The sequence below is a fragment of the Bicyclus anynana genome, chromosome 1 (assembly GCF_947172395.1).
Source record: "Bicyclus anynana chromosome 1, ilBicAnyn1.1, whole genome shotgun sequence".
NCBI lineage: Eukaryota > Metazoa > Arthropoda > Insecta > Lepidoptera > Nymphalidae > Bicyclus > Bicyclus anynana.
The window spans coordinates 8421525-8437423 of record NC_069083.1 but is presented as its reverse complement, the minus strand read 5'-3'; the positions used below and the strand labels follow the sequence as shown (position 1 = coordinate 8437423).

General features: G+C 32.6%; 2 protein-coding genes across 2 annotated transcripts; both read right to left on the bottom strand.

Annotated features, from left to right (window-relative positions):
* Positions 1–3942: 3942 nt before the first annotated feature.
* LOC128198116 (luciferin 4-monooxygenase-like) lies at positions 3943–9019 on the bottom strand. The gene is made up of 8 exons (XM_052881756.1): positions 8894–9019; positions 7157–7364; positions 6202–6417; positions 6016–6085; positions 5104–5233; positions 4743–4964; positions 4426–4596; positions 3943–4318 (listed from the first exon to the last, which is right to left on the bottom strand). The coding sequence occupies exons 1-8, from the start codon at positions 9017–9019 to the stop codon at positions 4181–4183; spliced, it is 1281 nt and encodes a 426-aa protein (XP_052737716.1). The 3' UTR covers positions 3943–4180.
* A 1306-nt stretch (positions 9020–10325) lies between these two features.
* On the bottom strand, positions 10326–15150 carry LOC112052981 (uncharacterized). The gene is made up of 10 exons (XM_052881740.1): positions 15025–15150; positions 13844–14051; positions 12948–13166; positions 12750–12855; positions 12364–12529; positions 12142–12287; positions 11885–12014; positions 11415–11636; positions 11010–11180; positions 10326–10490 (listed from the first exon to the last, which is right to left on the bottom strand). Exons 1-10 carry the CDS (start codon positions 15148–15150, stop codon positions 10353–10355), a joined length of 1632 nt encoding a protein of 543 aa, XP_052737700.1. The 3' UTR covers positions 10326–10352.
* Between the last annotated feature and the right edge of the window lie 749 nt (positions 15151–15899).

Genomic DNA, 15899 nt, shown 5'->3' with positions numbered 1-15899 from the left:
TTCTGACATTTTAAGAAATTGAATATCACGTATCTCAAACGGTGAAGGAAAACATTGTGAGGAAACCTGTATACCTGAGAATTTTCTTATTTCTCAGTGGCCCAATTTGGATTGGCAGACTTCACATAAGTCTGCCAATCCAAATTGGGCCACCGTGATGAACTATGGCCTAAACCCTCTTATTCTGAGAGGAGACTCGAGTTCAGCAGTGAGCCGAATATGGGTCGATACATCGCAGCTACATCGATTTGAATGTTCATTTCTATAACCGATACATTTTTTGATATCTTTCAATAAGTAAACAATTGTATTTGTAATATTACTGCGCTGTATATTATATGAGTACTTGTGTGTGAAGTAACTTAACGAGATATTTAAATTATACACGAATTGATCCTCCAAGAGCGATATAGTGTCATTACGAAGACCATAGGTGGAGCGCATAGTGGGTGGAGATTGGCTTTTGCTACACCATGCAATTTACTGTAACGACTACTAACAATCCTATTATTATCCACCCATTGTGGTGTATTACAGCTATTCTCTAAAATAAATTCAAGCCTAAGCCAAATAAATTATACGCTAAGTTAAACTAAACAGCATTCGACTGTCTTACAACGGGCATAAAAACTGAGATAGACTACATTTTACATCGTTTATAACAAACAAAAAATATATAATTCATTAATTAGAACAATAAAATATAAGTAATTATTTTTAGTGCAAACTTAGGACATAATTTTCATAAGAAGGTTATTTTTAAACGTAGCGTTCATAAAAATGAGGTAGACTACATTTTACATCGTTTAAAATAAACATAATTTATCGTGAGTGTTATTCATATTAATTGATTATGAAACACGGCTAAAATTCTTGTGTTATAAGATCGGATTATTAGCCACCTTTATAAAAGCCAATTAATAAAAATTATTTAATTCCAAAATTTAGACCTAATTATTTTAAGCAATTTTAAAAGTACCTACATATTTTTTTTGGTACAAACTTAGGACATGACTTTCAAATGAAGATTATTTTTATTTCAGTATAACAATAACATACCAAAAGGAATGTTATAGTCTTTGTTACGGTTCTTAATAGGTAAATCAAACTTTCTTCAAAATATATGTACAAAATTTTTATGCCCGTTGTAAGACAGTCGAATGCTGTTTAGTTTAACTTAGCGTATAATTTATTTGGCTTAGGCTTGAATTTATTTTAGAGAATAGCTGTAATACACCACAATGGGTGGATAATACCTAACACACACACACACACACACACACATAAGATTTTTTTATAATAACAATTGTCAGACAAAGCAGATGGTATATGTAAGACCGTGACCTATAAACAAAGCAACAGCATACCTACAATATCGTACAAAGCGCCACCTTGTGTCCATACATCGTCATAGCACGTAAGAGTCTGTAATTTCATACTTTACCTACCTGTTCACAGAGAAAGTGCACGGATATAAAACTGTAAAACATTATATGAAAGCACAAATAAATTCCCGTCTTAACGAAGGCCAATTTAGCAATCAGCAACGATTTACAGCTAAACATAAAAGTCAATCGCGCCCAGCGTGACTTCATTGTCTAGAAATTAAGGGCGTTTGGCGCAGTGGAAACCTCGAAACCCATATTATTGTCTAACACGAAAATCTCGATAGCCGTGTGTGTAATCAATCAATCTGCGCTGGCGCCACTTCTCTAGGGTTGCCGCTATACATTTACTGTAATAAATTTGTATTACTACTTATACACATATAATATGTAAACATGTTAATTATTATAAATTCAATATATTACAATAATATTTAAATGTAAAGTAAATAAGGTATAACTAATTTAACATTTAAGTAAAAATATTTTAAATGTTGATACTATACCAATTACAAACCATCCGCAACTATATTTTGTTTTATATAAGCTTTTTGTTATTAAGAAAATCAGTGACCTGTGACAGTGCCATACAAAAAGGTTTTAAATATTCATATGATTCTTATACCCCTAGGTACTGATTCACCTGAGTCACCTGCATAATAAATTGTAAGAGCTGATTTTTGATAGCGTTATTTATAATATAAGTTATATTATAAATAATATATTACCTTAATAAAATATATTGCTTACTATATTATTCTTTAAAGATATTAGTGCCCGTTCATCATTATGTGCCATAGTCGAAGATATCAAGAAATCCCAAACAATAACAAATGTTGACAACGAGACAACCCTATACCTTGCTGATGTGTTTTATATTTACACAATACTCACTAGTTGATGTTAATTAAATCTGATTAGGTTGTGTCAGAAGAATTTGTGTCGCAGCTTTCACCGGTATTTTTATAGCCAAATGGTCGTTTGCATGCATGGGATGCAGTGAAAATGCATTTAAAACTCCCTACAACAGAGTAATGTATAATACATTATTGGCACTGGAATTACGGCAGGTATCTCGTGAATACTTATCAAAGAGTTTCATCATCATCCATCATCATTAACAGCCGATGGACGTTCACTGATGGACATAGGCCTCTTGCATGGACTTCCAAACAAAAGCCGCGAGCATCCAGCGGCTCCCTGCAACCCGCTTGATGTCATCAGTCCACCTAGTGTGGGGTCTACCAATACTGCGCTTTCCGGTGCGGGGTCGTCATTCAAAGAGTTTAACCTTCAAACAATATTTTGAGTCTTGGTAACTTTAAATAGTATCTTATAATCGTATAAGCCATTGCCACATCAAATAGTACCCATACGTTACCAATAGTACAAAAGTATGCACGTAAATATACGTACATACTTACTTACTTTTGCTCTAATAAGTTCCAAGGTTTTTCGCATAGATTAACTAAGCAGCCCTTATTCAATTTGTTGTGCCGCGCATGAAGTAGGTTAACATTTAATAAAGCGAATATAACTTCTTAAGTATCGTTGTAAAAATCTAATTATTTTCGTTAACCACCCATTACATGTCGATACACATTAAATGCTAGCAAGAGGTAGTTAAGGACTTCGAGCCATGTTACACATCAATTCTCATTCTATAAACGATAACGATCCGAAAACAAAAAATAATATACGGGAGTGACTTATATTATCTGATCGTTAAGTTGATTGCGTGATATCGATAACGAATGCCATTCCCATACACTTATTCGTTTTCGATGCGTTAGCGTTTGTAGAAGGAGAATTGATTTGTAACTTGGCTACAGGCACTGGTATTGTAGAAATAAAATGGAAAGTGGCGTTGACATTTTTTCATGGCCATCAATTATGTGCTGACAGCTACGTGGCGATGTTGAAGCGTTTTATTACCAGTTTCGTACGTACACGGTGCATGTACAAAGCTCAGCAAGCTGCGTGCTTATTTAACGGCATGTTCGACAATAGAACAGGCTATGTATTTTTTATTAGTAGTGAAATTTAAACTGAAAAACAAGTTCAAACAAGATTTTTTTCTTTACTCAAATACGAGTAACATTATCTAGTTCAGATCTAAATTGTTTGATTTGCCAATTATATTCATTCAGTGACCTCATTTACTGTTGTAAGTCTAACAAAGATTTATTGAGGGGTATACTTATACTTTTTATTATTAAGGAAAGTGACTACACGTCTAAGGGTTGATGAAACCTCTATGATGATTGATTGGAAGATGTTTACTTATTTTAAAATCAATGTTGAAAAAGCACCTTCCTTTACGAAATTGCCGTGTTAGGTAGGGAATCTAATTAAGTATAAATAATAAAGTACAATAATAATAACAAATAACATTATTTTTTTTATCCCATTGCAATTTATGGTAATAGTTCAACTTCGCGAATTAAACTCTTTTCTTATATTAAAACTTCATAAGACTATACTTAATATATCTGTGAAAATCTGTTAAGTACTCCTGAAAATTATATGTGATATAAGTACCCACAGAATATGAAAAACCACATGATATATTTTCTTTATTAAATATACAAATACACGATCTCTATTTTTGTTCAATTCGTTCTTTGTAGTTTGCGTACAGTATAATTTAATACTTTGAATAAATAGAAGTATTAGATTAATTCGGAATAATAAGCACGAAATAGAAATTAAATGCAATTTTTTCGAATGAAGATCTTGTTGTAAGAACAGGAGGGTTTAATTTTTAATTCAATGTGCCAAAGTTTTCACTGAGATCACAATTTGCTGGCAGGTATCTTTTGTACGCTTTGTAGGAGCGCTTTCAGTTTTCGCCTCAGAATTTTGCCACTGGGAGTTTTTGGTACCTCATCTACAAATATTACACCGCCTCTCAGTTTTTTCCACGGCGCTACCTGAAATTAAATTCAAGTGTATTTTTTAATCTGACTGACTTAGCGGGTATCGGTTGTGGAGAATGAATTCGAGTCAACGTATATGCTCTTTTTTGCAAACTACTCACCTTATCACTAATATAGTCAATAATCTCTTGTTCAGTAACTTTAGCGTCTTGTTGTTTGACAACAAACGCTGTAGGTAGTTCCCCTGCCAATAGATCTGGAGTACCTGTGACACCAGCTTCTTTTATTGATGGATGCTGTAATAGTAAACCTTCTAGTTCTGACGGAGGTACCTGAAATAAGAAAAACACCTTTTTATTGTGTTCAGTAACAAAATATTAATAAGTTAAATTGGAACATAAATAATTATTCTCCTAAAATGCTTTTTAGACAATTGTTTTTTTTATGTAGTTATTATTTTAGTATTTATTTCACTTACTTGCCATGCCTTATATTTAATGATTTCTTTTATCCGGTCAACAATATAAAAATAGCCGTCTTTATCGTAATACGCGATGTCGCCTGTTTTGTAGAATCCTTCCTCGTCGAAGTCATCTTTCTTATCTTTTCCAATGTAACCATCAAACACAGCTGGACCACTGATACGTACTTCACCTGGCTCACCGACTCCGAGAATTTTATTGGTTTCTGGATCTACAACCTGAAAGAGTTACAGCAATGGAACCAAAAAATTTGAAAGGTAATTATATAGTCGTCTACGAGTACATATATTTTTTGTCATTAGAACTTTTACATTTCTTTTCTATCTAAATTAAATTATATAATGCTTTAAATTTTACCTTAATAATTATTCCTGGAACGACTGGGCCAACACTTCCTTCCTTTGGTGCGGTTTCCATTTCTCTAGTTACTGCTCCCGTGGCTTCTGTTATTCCGTAAGCTTGCAATAGGTGTTTTATATGAGGACACCTGTGAATAATTATAGTATGATACAATGAAATAATTTGTGTCATAAGTCATAGATATAGACATATTTAGATATAGTAGAGATCGATCGATCCCAAAATTCTTTATATTGTTATGCTTAACTAATTTATAAGTGTGCAAGTAAATACCTTTACCTGGCTTTGACCTGAGTAATCGTTTTTGGATTAGTAGGTGCACCTCCAACGTAAAGGATCTCTAAAGAACTTATATCGTACTCATTGACAATGCTCGACTTACACAACATCACAACTAACGGAGGGGCCATACCTAGATATCCAATCTAAAAAACAAACCATCGATAATTTAAAAAGTAAAAATTAATTAATTAAACTTGCAATTTGTAATTGAAGTGACCTTGTATTTTTCGATTGTTTTGATGTACAGTCTTTCTTCATATTTCGTTAGAAAAACAGTTCTTATTCCATGAACTATTTCTTGTAAACCGCAAATCTGACCCATAGTACTTGACCATGGTGCAATGGATAAAGGAGTTAACTCCCTATTTAGCGAACTAGAAAAACACACAAAGGTCAATCTTCTATATTTATCACGTTTCCATATTAGTCGATTTATAATCTATAATAATTTATATCAAAAACAATGAAAGCAATTTATGTAGTTAATGTGTTAGTTTGGTACCTTTAACTCTACCTTCTCTATGAAATGAAATGAAAATATACTTTATTGTACACCAGAAAGAAACATACAATCTATCCTGAACATATAATATTTATTGCCAAAACAGTTTGTAAATGAAAACTTACTGTGGTTGTTGGCATGCTACGATTAAATTAAGATGGGTTATTTTGGCTCCTTTAGCAGAGCCCGTAGTCCCTGATGTATACAGAATCATACTTGTACCATTTTTTCCTTAAAATTATTAAACATTGTTATATATAAAGATGATTAAATAAATCGTTTATAACTGTTTCCTTAAGTTGCCTTCTTACCTTTATAGTCAACAGATTTATACGTGTTAACATCCACATATCTTTCAGCCAATTCTCGATAGTGGATACAGTCATTAGATGTTACCATTTCGTCGTATAAAATAAACTTTTTAATAAAGTCAATATTTCTTAAAGTTTCTCTATGTTTTTTGAAGACTTCGCCAGAAACAAAAATGAACTTCGGCTTGGAGATATTAATAGCGTGAGTCAGCTCATCTGTAAGTGCACAATACACATATATTAAAGTCTTGTATGATTTTTAAAGCAGATTATTCTTGTCTAGATTATCTGGATAAAATTCTTTGTTTCAGTTTAGCTTTTTTAACACTATCTATATAAGTTTATCCTGAGAAAACGTTACAAAAAGTAAAACAAGGTTATGTTTATCAAAATTATTTTTGTAACGCTATCTTTGAAATCTTAGAATTATCACGGAGTGAGATATGATTGGGGAATTTCCTGTATTCAATTAGTGGTACCTCTAAACTCAGCAAGATCGCATCACAAGATAAAAAGTGGACTAAAATTATACTACAACAAAAATGTCCGCGTGAAAATCAGTTTTTCGCAAATCCCGCGGGAACCATGTATGTTTCTAGAATTAAAAGTAGCTTAATATGATGCTTGATACTCCAAAATAGAGGAGCTTCTCTATCTTGGAGTGTCAGTGAAGCAAAATAATTTATTTCCTTAAGTGTTTATCTAAACGATATCAAAACACAAACAATCTTTTATTATTTTTTAAATTTTTGTTTGCCTGCTTGTTTGGGCTAATCTCTGTGACGGTTGAACTGAATTTACTAAGCATACATGTTGCTCAGTAAATTCTTCTGTAAATTCTTCGGCTACTTTTATTCCGAAAAAATCCATTATTCCCGTGGGATATGTGAAAAACTGAATTACACGCGGGCGTCCGCTGGTTTATTAATAAATAAAATAATGTAATAATACATACTTTTGGTATAAGCGTTGTTAAAGAAGGTGCTGATCCCACCGCAGCAATAAACTGCTATAGAAGAAACGAAGTATTCAAGTCTGTTTTCACTCGCTATGGCCACTACGTCACCAATCTCCACACCGAGATCGGTTAAGGCCGAAGCGATGTTCACAATTTTCTGGACCATTTCTCGAAATGTAATCTGTACTCCAGTTTCTCCATTTATCTGTAATAAAACATACAGGTAATTTATTTGATAAAAAAATATCGATAATGAATTCGGATAATATAATAGGTGTAATAAAAACTCTAGATAAACTCTAAGAAGATTATTTTCTATTTCTAGAATTTGCTAGTACATTTTAGAATATAAAGTATTTCACTTATTACAAATAACGAAGAGTGAAGTTTTTGTTTTTTTTTAGTAATTTTCATTATAAAATCTCAATAACATTTGCATTTGGTGCTTTCATACGTTTATGTAAGTCTATATTATATTTATTTACAAAGTTAATGTTACGAAGAATCATGATTAATGAAAAAAAAAACTAGCATTGTCTTGTTTGATACGCTTGCAGTTAAACAACTTTTAGAACTTTTTGCTTTTCTTGACTTAATTTATTGCAATCTAGACCGCCTCGCTTGTGTTATTTGCACATTCATTATGTACTGTCAGTATTTTTTTACGAGACATAAAAATATTTGGTTGTAATATATTTTTTGACCCTGAACAGCCAAACCAGTCCAAGAGATTTAGAATTTTAGGTGTAGTATTTTAAAATTACTGACGCATTGTTTTAAGAAATGAAATATCACGTGTCTCAATCGGCGAAGGAAAACATCGTGAGGAAACCTGCATACCAGAGAATTATCTTAATTCTTGTGTTAAGTCTGAAAATCCGCATTGGGCCAGCGTGGTGGACTATTGGCCTAACCCCTCTTATTCTGAGAGGAGACTCGAGCTCAGCAGTGAGCCGAATATGGGTTGATGACGACGCATTGTTCTAGTTAAATTTTTCGGTAGCAGTGTAGAGTTGGAAATGTAATACCATTGCACTTTCGTTCTACCTGAAGTTAATGATTTGATATCGAATAGGTGTATCAATATCAAGTTTAACTGCAACCAAAGCAGATGATACTCTGAATCTATTGTAGGAGAGAAAACTACCCGTAGTATATTAGTGGGACTTGTGATTAAGATTGTTTTGATTTTTAAAAATATATTTTACTAGCGAATGCCCGCACAAATCCCTCGGGAACCATGTATTTTTCCGGGAAACAAAGTAACCTATTTGTTAAGTCCGATTATAATCTATCTCTACTTCAAATTTAGGTGATTCGATTCAGTAGCAGAGGCGTGAAAGAGTAACAAACAGTCATACCATCAAAATCATCAGGTTTTCGCAAATTTCGGGAATCCATGGATTTTTTCGAGATAAAAAGTAGCCTATGTGCTAATGCAGAGCAAAATCTATTTCCATTCCAAATTTCAGCCAAATCGTTTCAGTAGCAAACATCGAGTTAAACATTCAAACATACATACCTCCATACAAACTTTCGCGTTTATAATATTAGTAGGATAGTAGGATGTTACATTCAGTGTCACTTGACTACGACGTGATTATCTATAATTATAACAGTTTGAACTCTGAATCGGGTATTTGAATGATGCGAATTGTCTTTTAAGAGGAAAAACCATGAACTGTGTCATATCTAGTCAACCAAAAATAACAACAAGTTTAATTAAAAACTCACCAGAGCGACCTTGTCGTTATGTTTTAAAATTTTTTCCAAAACAAACGCCCCAAAATTTAAATGCGGTGGCACGAAAAAGTTTTGGTCCCCATATATGATGCCATTTTTAATTTGTTCCGCAAACATAGCTGCCGCCAAAATATGTGCTACTAGTGCAAAGAGTATGAAATAACTGATAACAGTATATTTGTAGCAATTTTAAATTTTCGGTAAGAATACTACAAAGTGTCTTATCTTTTCAAGGTAACACAATAAACAAAATAATATACGTACCAGTTGTGATATAATTTAGGATAACATTCGAGTATACAGTGTTAATGTTTAATAATACTGTTATATCATCATCATCATCATCCTAAGGTACTAAATATGTATTATGATTTGGGTATTTATTGTTTTGAATTCGATTACGAAATGAATGCCTTGGATTATGATTTACACCATTTCTCAGATTAATTTTTCTATTTAACGACAAAATAACACTGACAAGTATTATTTGTTAACGAAAATATCTGATAACGTAGTCCAGCCTGTAGCCTAGAAAAATTGCTTACTCGTAGTATAAGCGGATTCCAATATTTACATATTGGATAGAAGCAGGCGTTACTTTGCGGAAGTTCATCATGATTATATAATGATTTATTTATTTTGCTATCATCCGCGAAAAGTCGACGAACCCATGCGACAACGTCACCCAGGTCCGACAAAATACTCTCTACGTTGGTGGAGATGTAGAGTCAACATCTCCTGAGGGTGCTCTGGTTTCGGGGTGAAACGTACGTAGAGAGTATTTTGTCGGACCTGGGTGACGTTGTGGCATGGGTTCGTCGACTTTTCGCGTATGATAGTAAAATAAATAAATCATTATATAATCCAATATTTACGTTTTTTAACTTATAAAACATTCCTTCATTGCACTCTGTGCCCTTACATTTTACTATTAGCATATTATTTTTTACCCGACTGTAAGAAGGATTGTTTTTGATTGTCGTTTAAAAAAATTAACCTTACAAATTGTCTATTGTTTCTTATCTATGACGCCATTGATAAGTTATCGTGAGTACGTAGGCATTATAGAATAGAGTTATAAGCGAAATTTATCTGATAAAGTCGGCTCCCAAATATATAAGGTCCCCTTTTAAGTATGTATATCTTAGTAACTCATATGTAGCTAAATTCTTGTGTATAATAAAATCAGCTATCTTAGTACCCATAACACAGGCTATAAGTACGCTTTCTTTAGGGCTAGATAGTGATGCGTGTATTGTTTACATCTATATTATTTTATTATTAATATAGTAGGTAGATAAATTATTATTAATGAATAGAAGTTGGTACTGGTATAATTTAGAATAATAAATAATACAAAATATAAATTAAATGCAATTTTTACTTTGATTTAAAAATCGTGTTGTAAGGAGTGTCATTATAATTCAATATGCCAAAGTTTCCACTGAGATCACAATTTACTGGCAGGTATCTTTTGTACGCTTTGTAGGAGCGCTTTCAGTTTTCGCCTCAGAATTTTGCCACTGGGAGTTTTTGGTACCTCATCTACAAATATTACACCACCTCTCAGTCTTTTCCACGGCGCTACCTGAAATAAATTGAAGTGTAATTTTTAAACCAACTTCGTTGTCGCTAATGGTTATTGGCTACGGTTAACGATGGGTCAAGGTCGATATAAGGTCTTAATTATTTAACGTAAATAGAGACGTTTACTGCGACATCATTTGATGTTAATTGAGTATTCAATCTATCGGTAGATTTATCATCATTATGAACCGCCCACAATAGGTGCCTTCTTATAAGAGTCCCGATGCCCCAATGGTTGTTTGCAAGATAAGAGTGATAATATGATAAGGTTCAAATCTGATAACGATTACTATCAGAAGTTAATAATAAAGATCAGGATCGACGGCTTACTTACCAACCAGGCTGAGAAATTTTACTGAAAATACCTTGAAACAAAGAATAGTTTTATAGTTTATAGCCCCATTCAAGACTAGAATTCATAGTGGTTCGATGCCAGTAGGCTTACCATTGAAAACTGAATATTAAATTGAAATATTCCAATTACGATAGATAGTTCATTAAAAGACAAGTTAAGTAGTACCTTATCACTAATATAATCAACAATCTCTTTTTCAGTAACTATAGCACCTTGTTGTTTGACAACAAACGCTGTAGGTAGTTCCCCTGCCAATAGATCTGGAGTACCCGTAACCCCAGCTTCTTTCACTGCTGGATGCTGTAATAGTATACCTTCGAGTTCTGATGGAGGTACCTGAAGGAATTCAATACATATTTTCGTTATATTCAGTTACAAATTAATCTGTATTATTTTTACTTAAAAATTTCATTCTTCTATTATATAATCTCAATCCTTACAAGAATTATTTGTGCTACAATAACATTAAATCAACTAAAATATTCATTGTCCTACGTCATACTACGAGCATGTATCAATATCAGATTTGTTAGAAATCGTTTTTAAATTTGTGCAAAGAATGTTACTTACTTGCCATGCCTTATATTTTATGATTTCTTTTATCCGATCAACAATATAAAAATAGCCGTCTTTATCGTAATACGCGATGTCGCCTGTTTTGTAGAATCCTGCCTCGTCGAAGTCATCTTTCTTATCTTTTCCAATGTAACCATCAAACACAGCTGGACCACTCATACGTACTTCACCTGGCTCACCGACTCCGAGAACTTTATTGGTTTCTGGATCTACAACCTGTAACAGAGAGACAGACATAAAAGAAAAAAATATATTTTTGGCTTCAGTGTCGATTATATGTATAATTGCCCTAACCTTATTGTATGCCCTCCAACTATTTTTTTTTAAATATCCATAATGTACAGAATTTGACCTATTAAAGTTTTATTCAAAGAATATTTTTTTTTGTGATTCTAATATTAGGACTTTTTAGTGTTACTTTTGTTCTTCATGTTAATTAGATTATAAAAAAGTTTTAATTTTACCTTAATAATTATTCCCGGAACGATTGGGCCAACGCTTCCTTCCTTAGGTGCAACTTCCATTTCTCTACACACTGACCCTGTGGCTTCTGTTGCTCCGTAGGCTTGCAATAGGTGTTTTATATGAGGGTATCTGTTATAATTTTAGCACAATGCAAATAAATAATTCGTAAAGGCAAAAAGTAATCGTTTTTTAAGAATCTCTTCTTTAGATTGGTTGGTATTATTATGCAAGAAAAAAAAAGTATACAAGTAAATACCTAGTTTTAAGCTGAGTTATTGTTTTTGGATTGGTAGGTGCACCTCCAACGAAAAGTATCTCAACAGAACTTATATCGTACTCATTGACAATGCTCGACTTGCACAACATCACAACCAATGGAGGTGGCATTGTTAGATATCCAACCTAAAAACAAGTCATTGATAACTTATAAAGTAAAAGTTAATTATACATATAAACATAACAGTTTAAGTGATTTTACCTTGTATTTTTCAATCGTTTTAATGTACAATCTTTCCTCATATTTCGTTAGAAAAACAGTTCTTATTCCATGAACTATATCTTGTAAACCGCATATCTGTCCCATTGTGCTTGACCATGGAGCAATGAATAATGAAGTTAACTCTCTGCTTAACGAGCTGCCAAAAAATCAATCTTATATTATGTGTATGTAATGTCAGTTAAGTTTACATATTAGCGGAATTATGCGTTATTCGTATATGCGTCAATTATTTTGCATTAAAAGCAAAACAAAAATAAAGCAATTTATATAGTGTATGTTAGGTTACTGGGACACTTGAAATATACAGTTTATACCACAATATATATTTAATCATTGTAAAACAGCTATTAAATTAAGTGACTTACTGTGGTTGTTGGCATGCTACAATTAAATTAAGGTGGGTTATTTTGGCTCCTTTTGCTAAACCCGTAGTTCCTGATGTATACAGAATCATACATGTTCCATTTTTTCCTTAAAATTAAACATTGCTACATTAAAAGACGATTATAAATTATTATATCACTAAGTAGATCTAATCTTTTTTTCTAATCTTACCTTCTTACCTTTATAGTCAATAGGTTTGTATGTGTTAATATCCACATATCTTTCAGACAATTCTCGATAGCGGATACAGTCATTACCTGACGACTCAATATCATCGTATAAAACAATTTTTTTAATGAAATTGATACTTCTTAAAGTTTCACTATGTCTTTTGAAGACTTCACCAGAAACAAACATAAACTTTGGTTTGGAGATATCAATAGCGTGAGTCAGCTCATCTGTAAGTACACATCAGGATAAAATTCATTAAGTATCATTCATATATATCATATCATTACATTGGTATCTCCTGAAAAAACTTTACAAAGAAAGGAAAACTGGTTTTTCTTTGAGAGTATTATATTTGATACGCTATCTTTAAAATTTTAGAGGTACTATCACGTAAAAGTTAGAAACAATTCAGGAATTTCCTTTATCCAATAATTAGTGGTACCTCAAAAATCAGCAAGATTGTATTACAAGATAATATTCAATACCTATTGATATCGTTTTTTTTTTTTTTTATTCTTTACAAGTTAGCCCTTGACTACAATCTCACCTTTTGGTAAGTGATGATGCAGTCTAAGATGGAAGCGGGCTAACTTGTTAGGAGGAGGATGAAAATCCTCACCCCTTTAGGTTTCTACGCGGCATCGTACCGGAACGCTAAATCGCTTGGCGGTACGTCTTTGCCGGTAGGGTGGTAACTAGCCACGGCCGAAGCCTCCCACCAGCCAGACCTGGAAAATTAAGAAATCTTAAGCTGCCCAGCCGGGGATCGAACCCAGGACCTCCGTCTTGTAAATCCACCGCGCATATCACTGCGCCACGGAGGCCGTCATTTGTAGATATAAATCTATATCTTTTTATTTTAAAATTATTTTATCACTAAATTAATTAATATAATAAAACATACTTTTAGTATAAGCGTTGTTAAAGAAGGTGCTGATCCCACCGCAGCAATAAACTGCTATTGAAGAAACGAAGTATTCAAGTCTGTTTTCACTTGCTATGGCCACTACGTCACCAATCTCCACACCGAGATCGGTTAAGGACGAAGCGATGTTCACAATTTTCTGGACCATCTTTGGATATGTTATCTGTTCTTCAGTTTCTCCATTTATCTGTATTAAAATTTATAGGTTACCTTAATTCAGATAATATGCAGGTGTAATAAAAGCTTGAGATAAACTTAGAAGACTTATTTCTTTTACTTTTTGAGAATGTATTTTAGAATTGGAACTATGAAAAATCCCAAGCTTTTTGTTCCAATCGAAAAATACGTTAGGTAAAATTATTAAAATACTGTAAACTATTTGTGACTAAAGCAAAATTACATACGAAACTACTCTACTATTCTAAAGTATTAATCTTATACATATTTATATCTATTTTAAATTATAGTTGGGTCATTAAAAATAGCGAAAAGTAAAATTATTAGTTTATTATTATTTATTACTATAGTGTCATTACATAATGAGAGCTTTTTTACATTAAAAAGTCTTTAGTGTACTTACAAAGTTAATGTCATGGAGAAACATGACCAAAAAAACTAGCATTGTCTTGTTTGATAAACTCGCAGTTAAACAACTTTTAGACTTTTTGCTTTTCTTGTCTTAATTTATTGCAATCTAGACCGTCTCGCTTGTGTTCTTTTTTGCACATTCATTTTGTACTGTCAGTCTTACATTGTCTTGTTGTTTAAAGTCGAAAATGTTAAGTTGTAATTTTACAGCCAACTAGCAGACGCCACGCGGTTTCACCCGCGTAATTTCCGTTTCCGTAGAAATACTTGGGTATAAATAACCTATAAGCAAAATCGGTTCAATAGTTGCGGCGTGAAAGAGTAACAAACGAACATCCATTCAAACATCCATACAAACTTTCGCGTATATTTTTAAAAGTCACTCTCTTTCATTATAGTTTAAATTATTTTATGAGTTAGTAAACTCTAACGAAATTATCCATGTGTAAAAGATCAAATTAATTGATATTTCAGATCTAATCGGAATCATGCGGTTTTATCGCTTTAGCGCCAAAAGTATTTAGCGCATATTAGTCGACCAAAAATAACATCAAGTTTAATTAAAAACTCACCAGAGCGACCCTGTCGTTATGTTCTAAAATTTTTTCCAAAACAAACGCCCCAAAATTTAAATGCGGTGGCACGAAAAAGTTTTGGTCTCCATATATGATGCCATTTTGAATTTGTTCCGCAAACATAGCCGCCGTCAAAATATGTGCTTCTAGTGTAAAGTGTATAAAATAACTGATAACATTATATTTAGCGACTTTTTTGCTAACAGTACTACAAATAATCTTTTCAAGGTCACACACTAATCGTTGCGTAATTCAGTGTTAATATTAATAACATTACTGCTTGAGAATCTTAGAAGGTAGATATTGTTATTTGGATTTGTAGCTACTTAAATTTTGTTTCAGATTTATCACAATCGTCGTTTCAAGCGATTGTCAAATTATTCATGACAAACAATGCCTCAGATTAGTTTTTATATATATAAATTAACATTTACAGCTTTACTTTATTGTTGTTAAAAGGAAAATATTCAACAATGTAATCTATCTAGCCTGTGGTGACCCTATGGAATTGATTGGTATCGGCAGATTCCAATTTTTTTGTTACTTTTTAACTAATTTCCTCTATGATAATGTCTTCACCGTTTATAAATATTGACCAATGCGCAGAAGATTTGTCCGTACCTACTCGTAATTCCCTGCCTGTGATCAGGTCATAATCAGGTCAGGTCAAATGTATACATACATATTATGTTAATTGACCTTATTGTGTTTCCAAGATTGCTATTTTATAAAAAAATATTATAAATAATTCATCTTTATATCTATTAGTATATCTTTTATCTATGACGTCAACTGATGATACGTTATCATGAGTAGGCATTATAAAAATATTTAATGAAGTGAAATGTACCTCATAAAGTCAGACCCAAAAC

Excerpts from the sequence above, each read along its gene's own strand:
- LOC112052981 (XM_052881740.1), bottom strand. The coding sequence starts at position 15,150 with ATGTTTGCGGAACAAATTCAAAATGGCATCATATATGGAGACCAAAAC. Across the intron at positions 14,052-15,024 it reads ATAACGACAGGGTCGCTCTG|ATAAATGGAGAAACTGAAGA; the intron begins GTGAGTTTTTAA and ends ATTTTAATACAG. Across the intron at positions 12,856-12,947 it reads CAAACCTATTGACTATAAAG|GAAAAAATGGAACATGTATG; the intron begins GTAAGAAGGTAA and ends TTTAATTTTAAG.
- LOC128198116 (XM_052881756.1), bottom strand. The coding sequence starts at position 9,019 with ATGTTTGCGGAACAAATTAAAAATGGCATCATATATGGGGACCAAAAC. Across the intron at positions 6,086-6,201 it reads TAAATCTGTTGACTATAAAG|GGACTACGGGCTCTGCTAAA; the intron begins GTAAGAAGGCAA and ends TGTATACATCAG. Across the intron at positions 4,597-4,742 it reads TTAAATATAAGGCATGGCAA|GTACCTCCGTCAGAACTAGA; the intron begins GTAAGTGAAATA and ends TTCTTATTTCAG.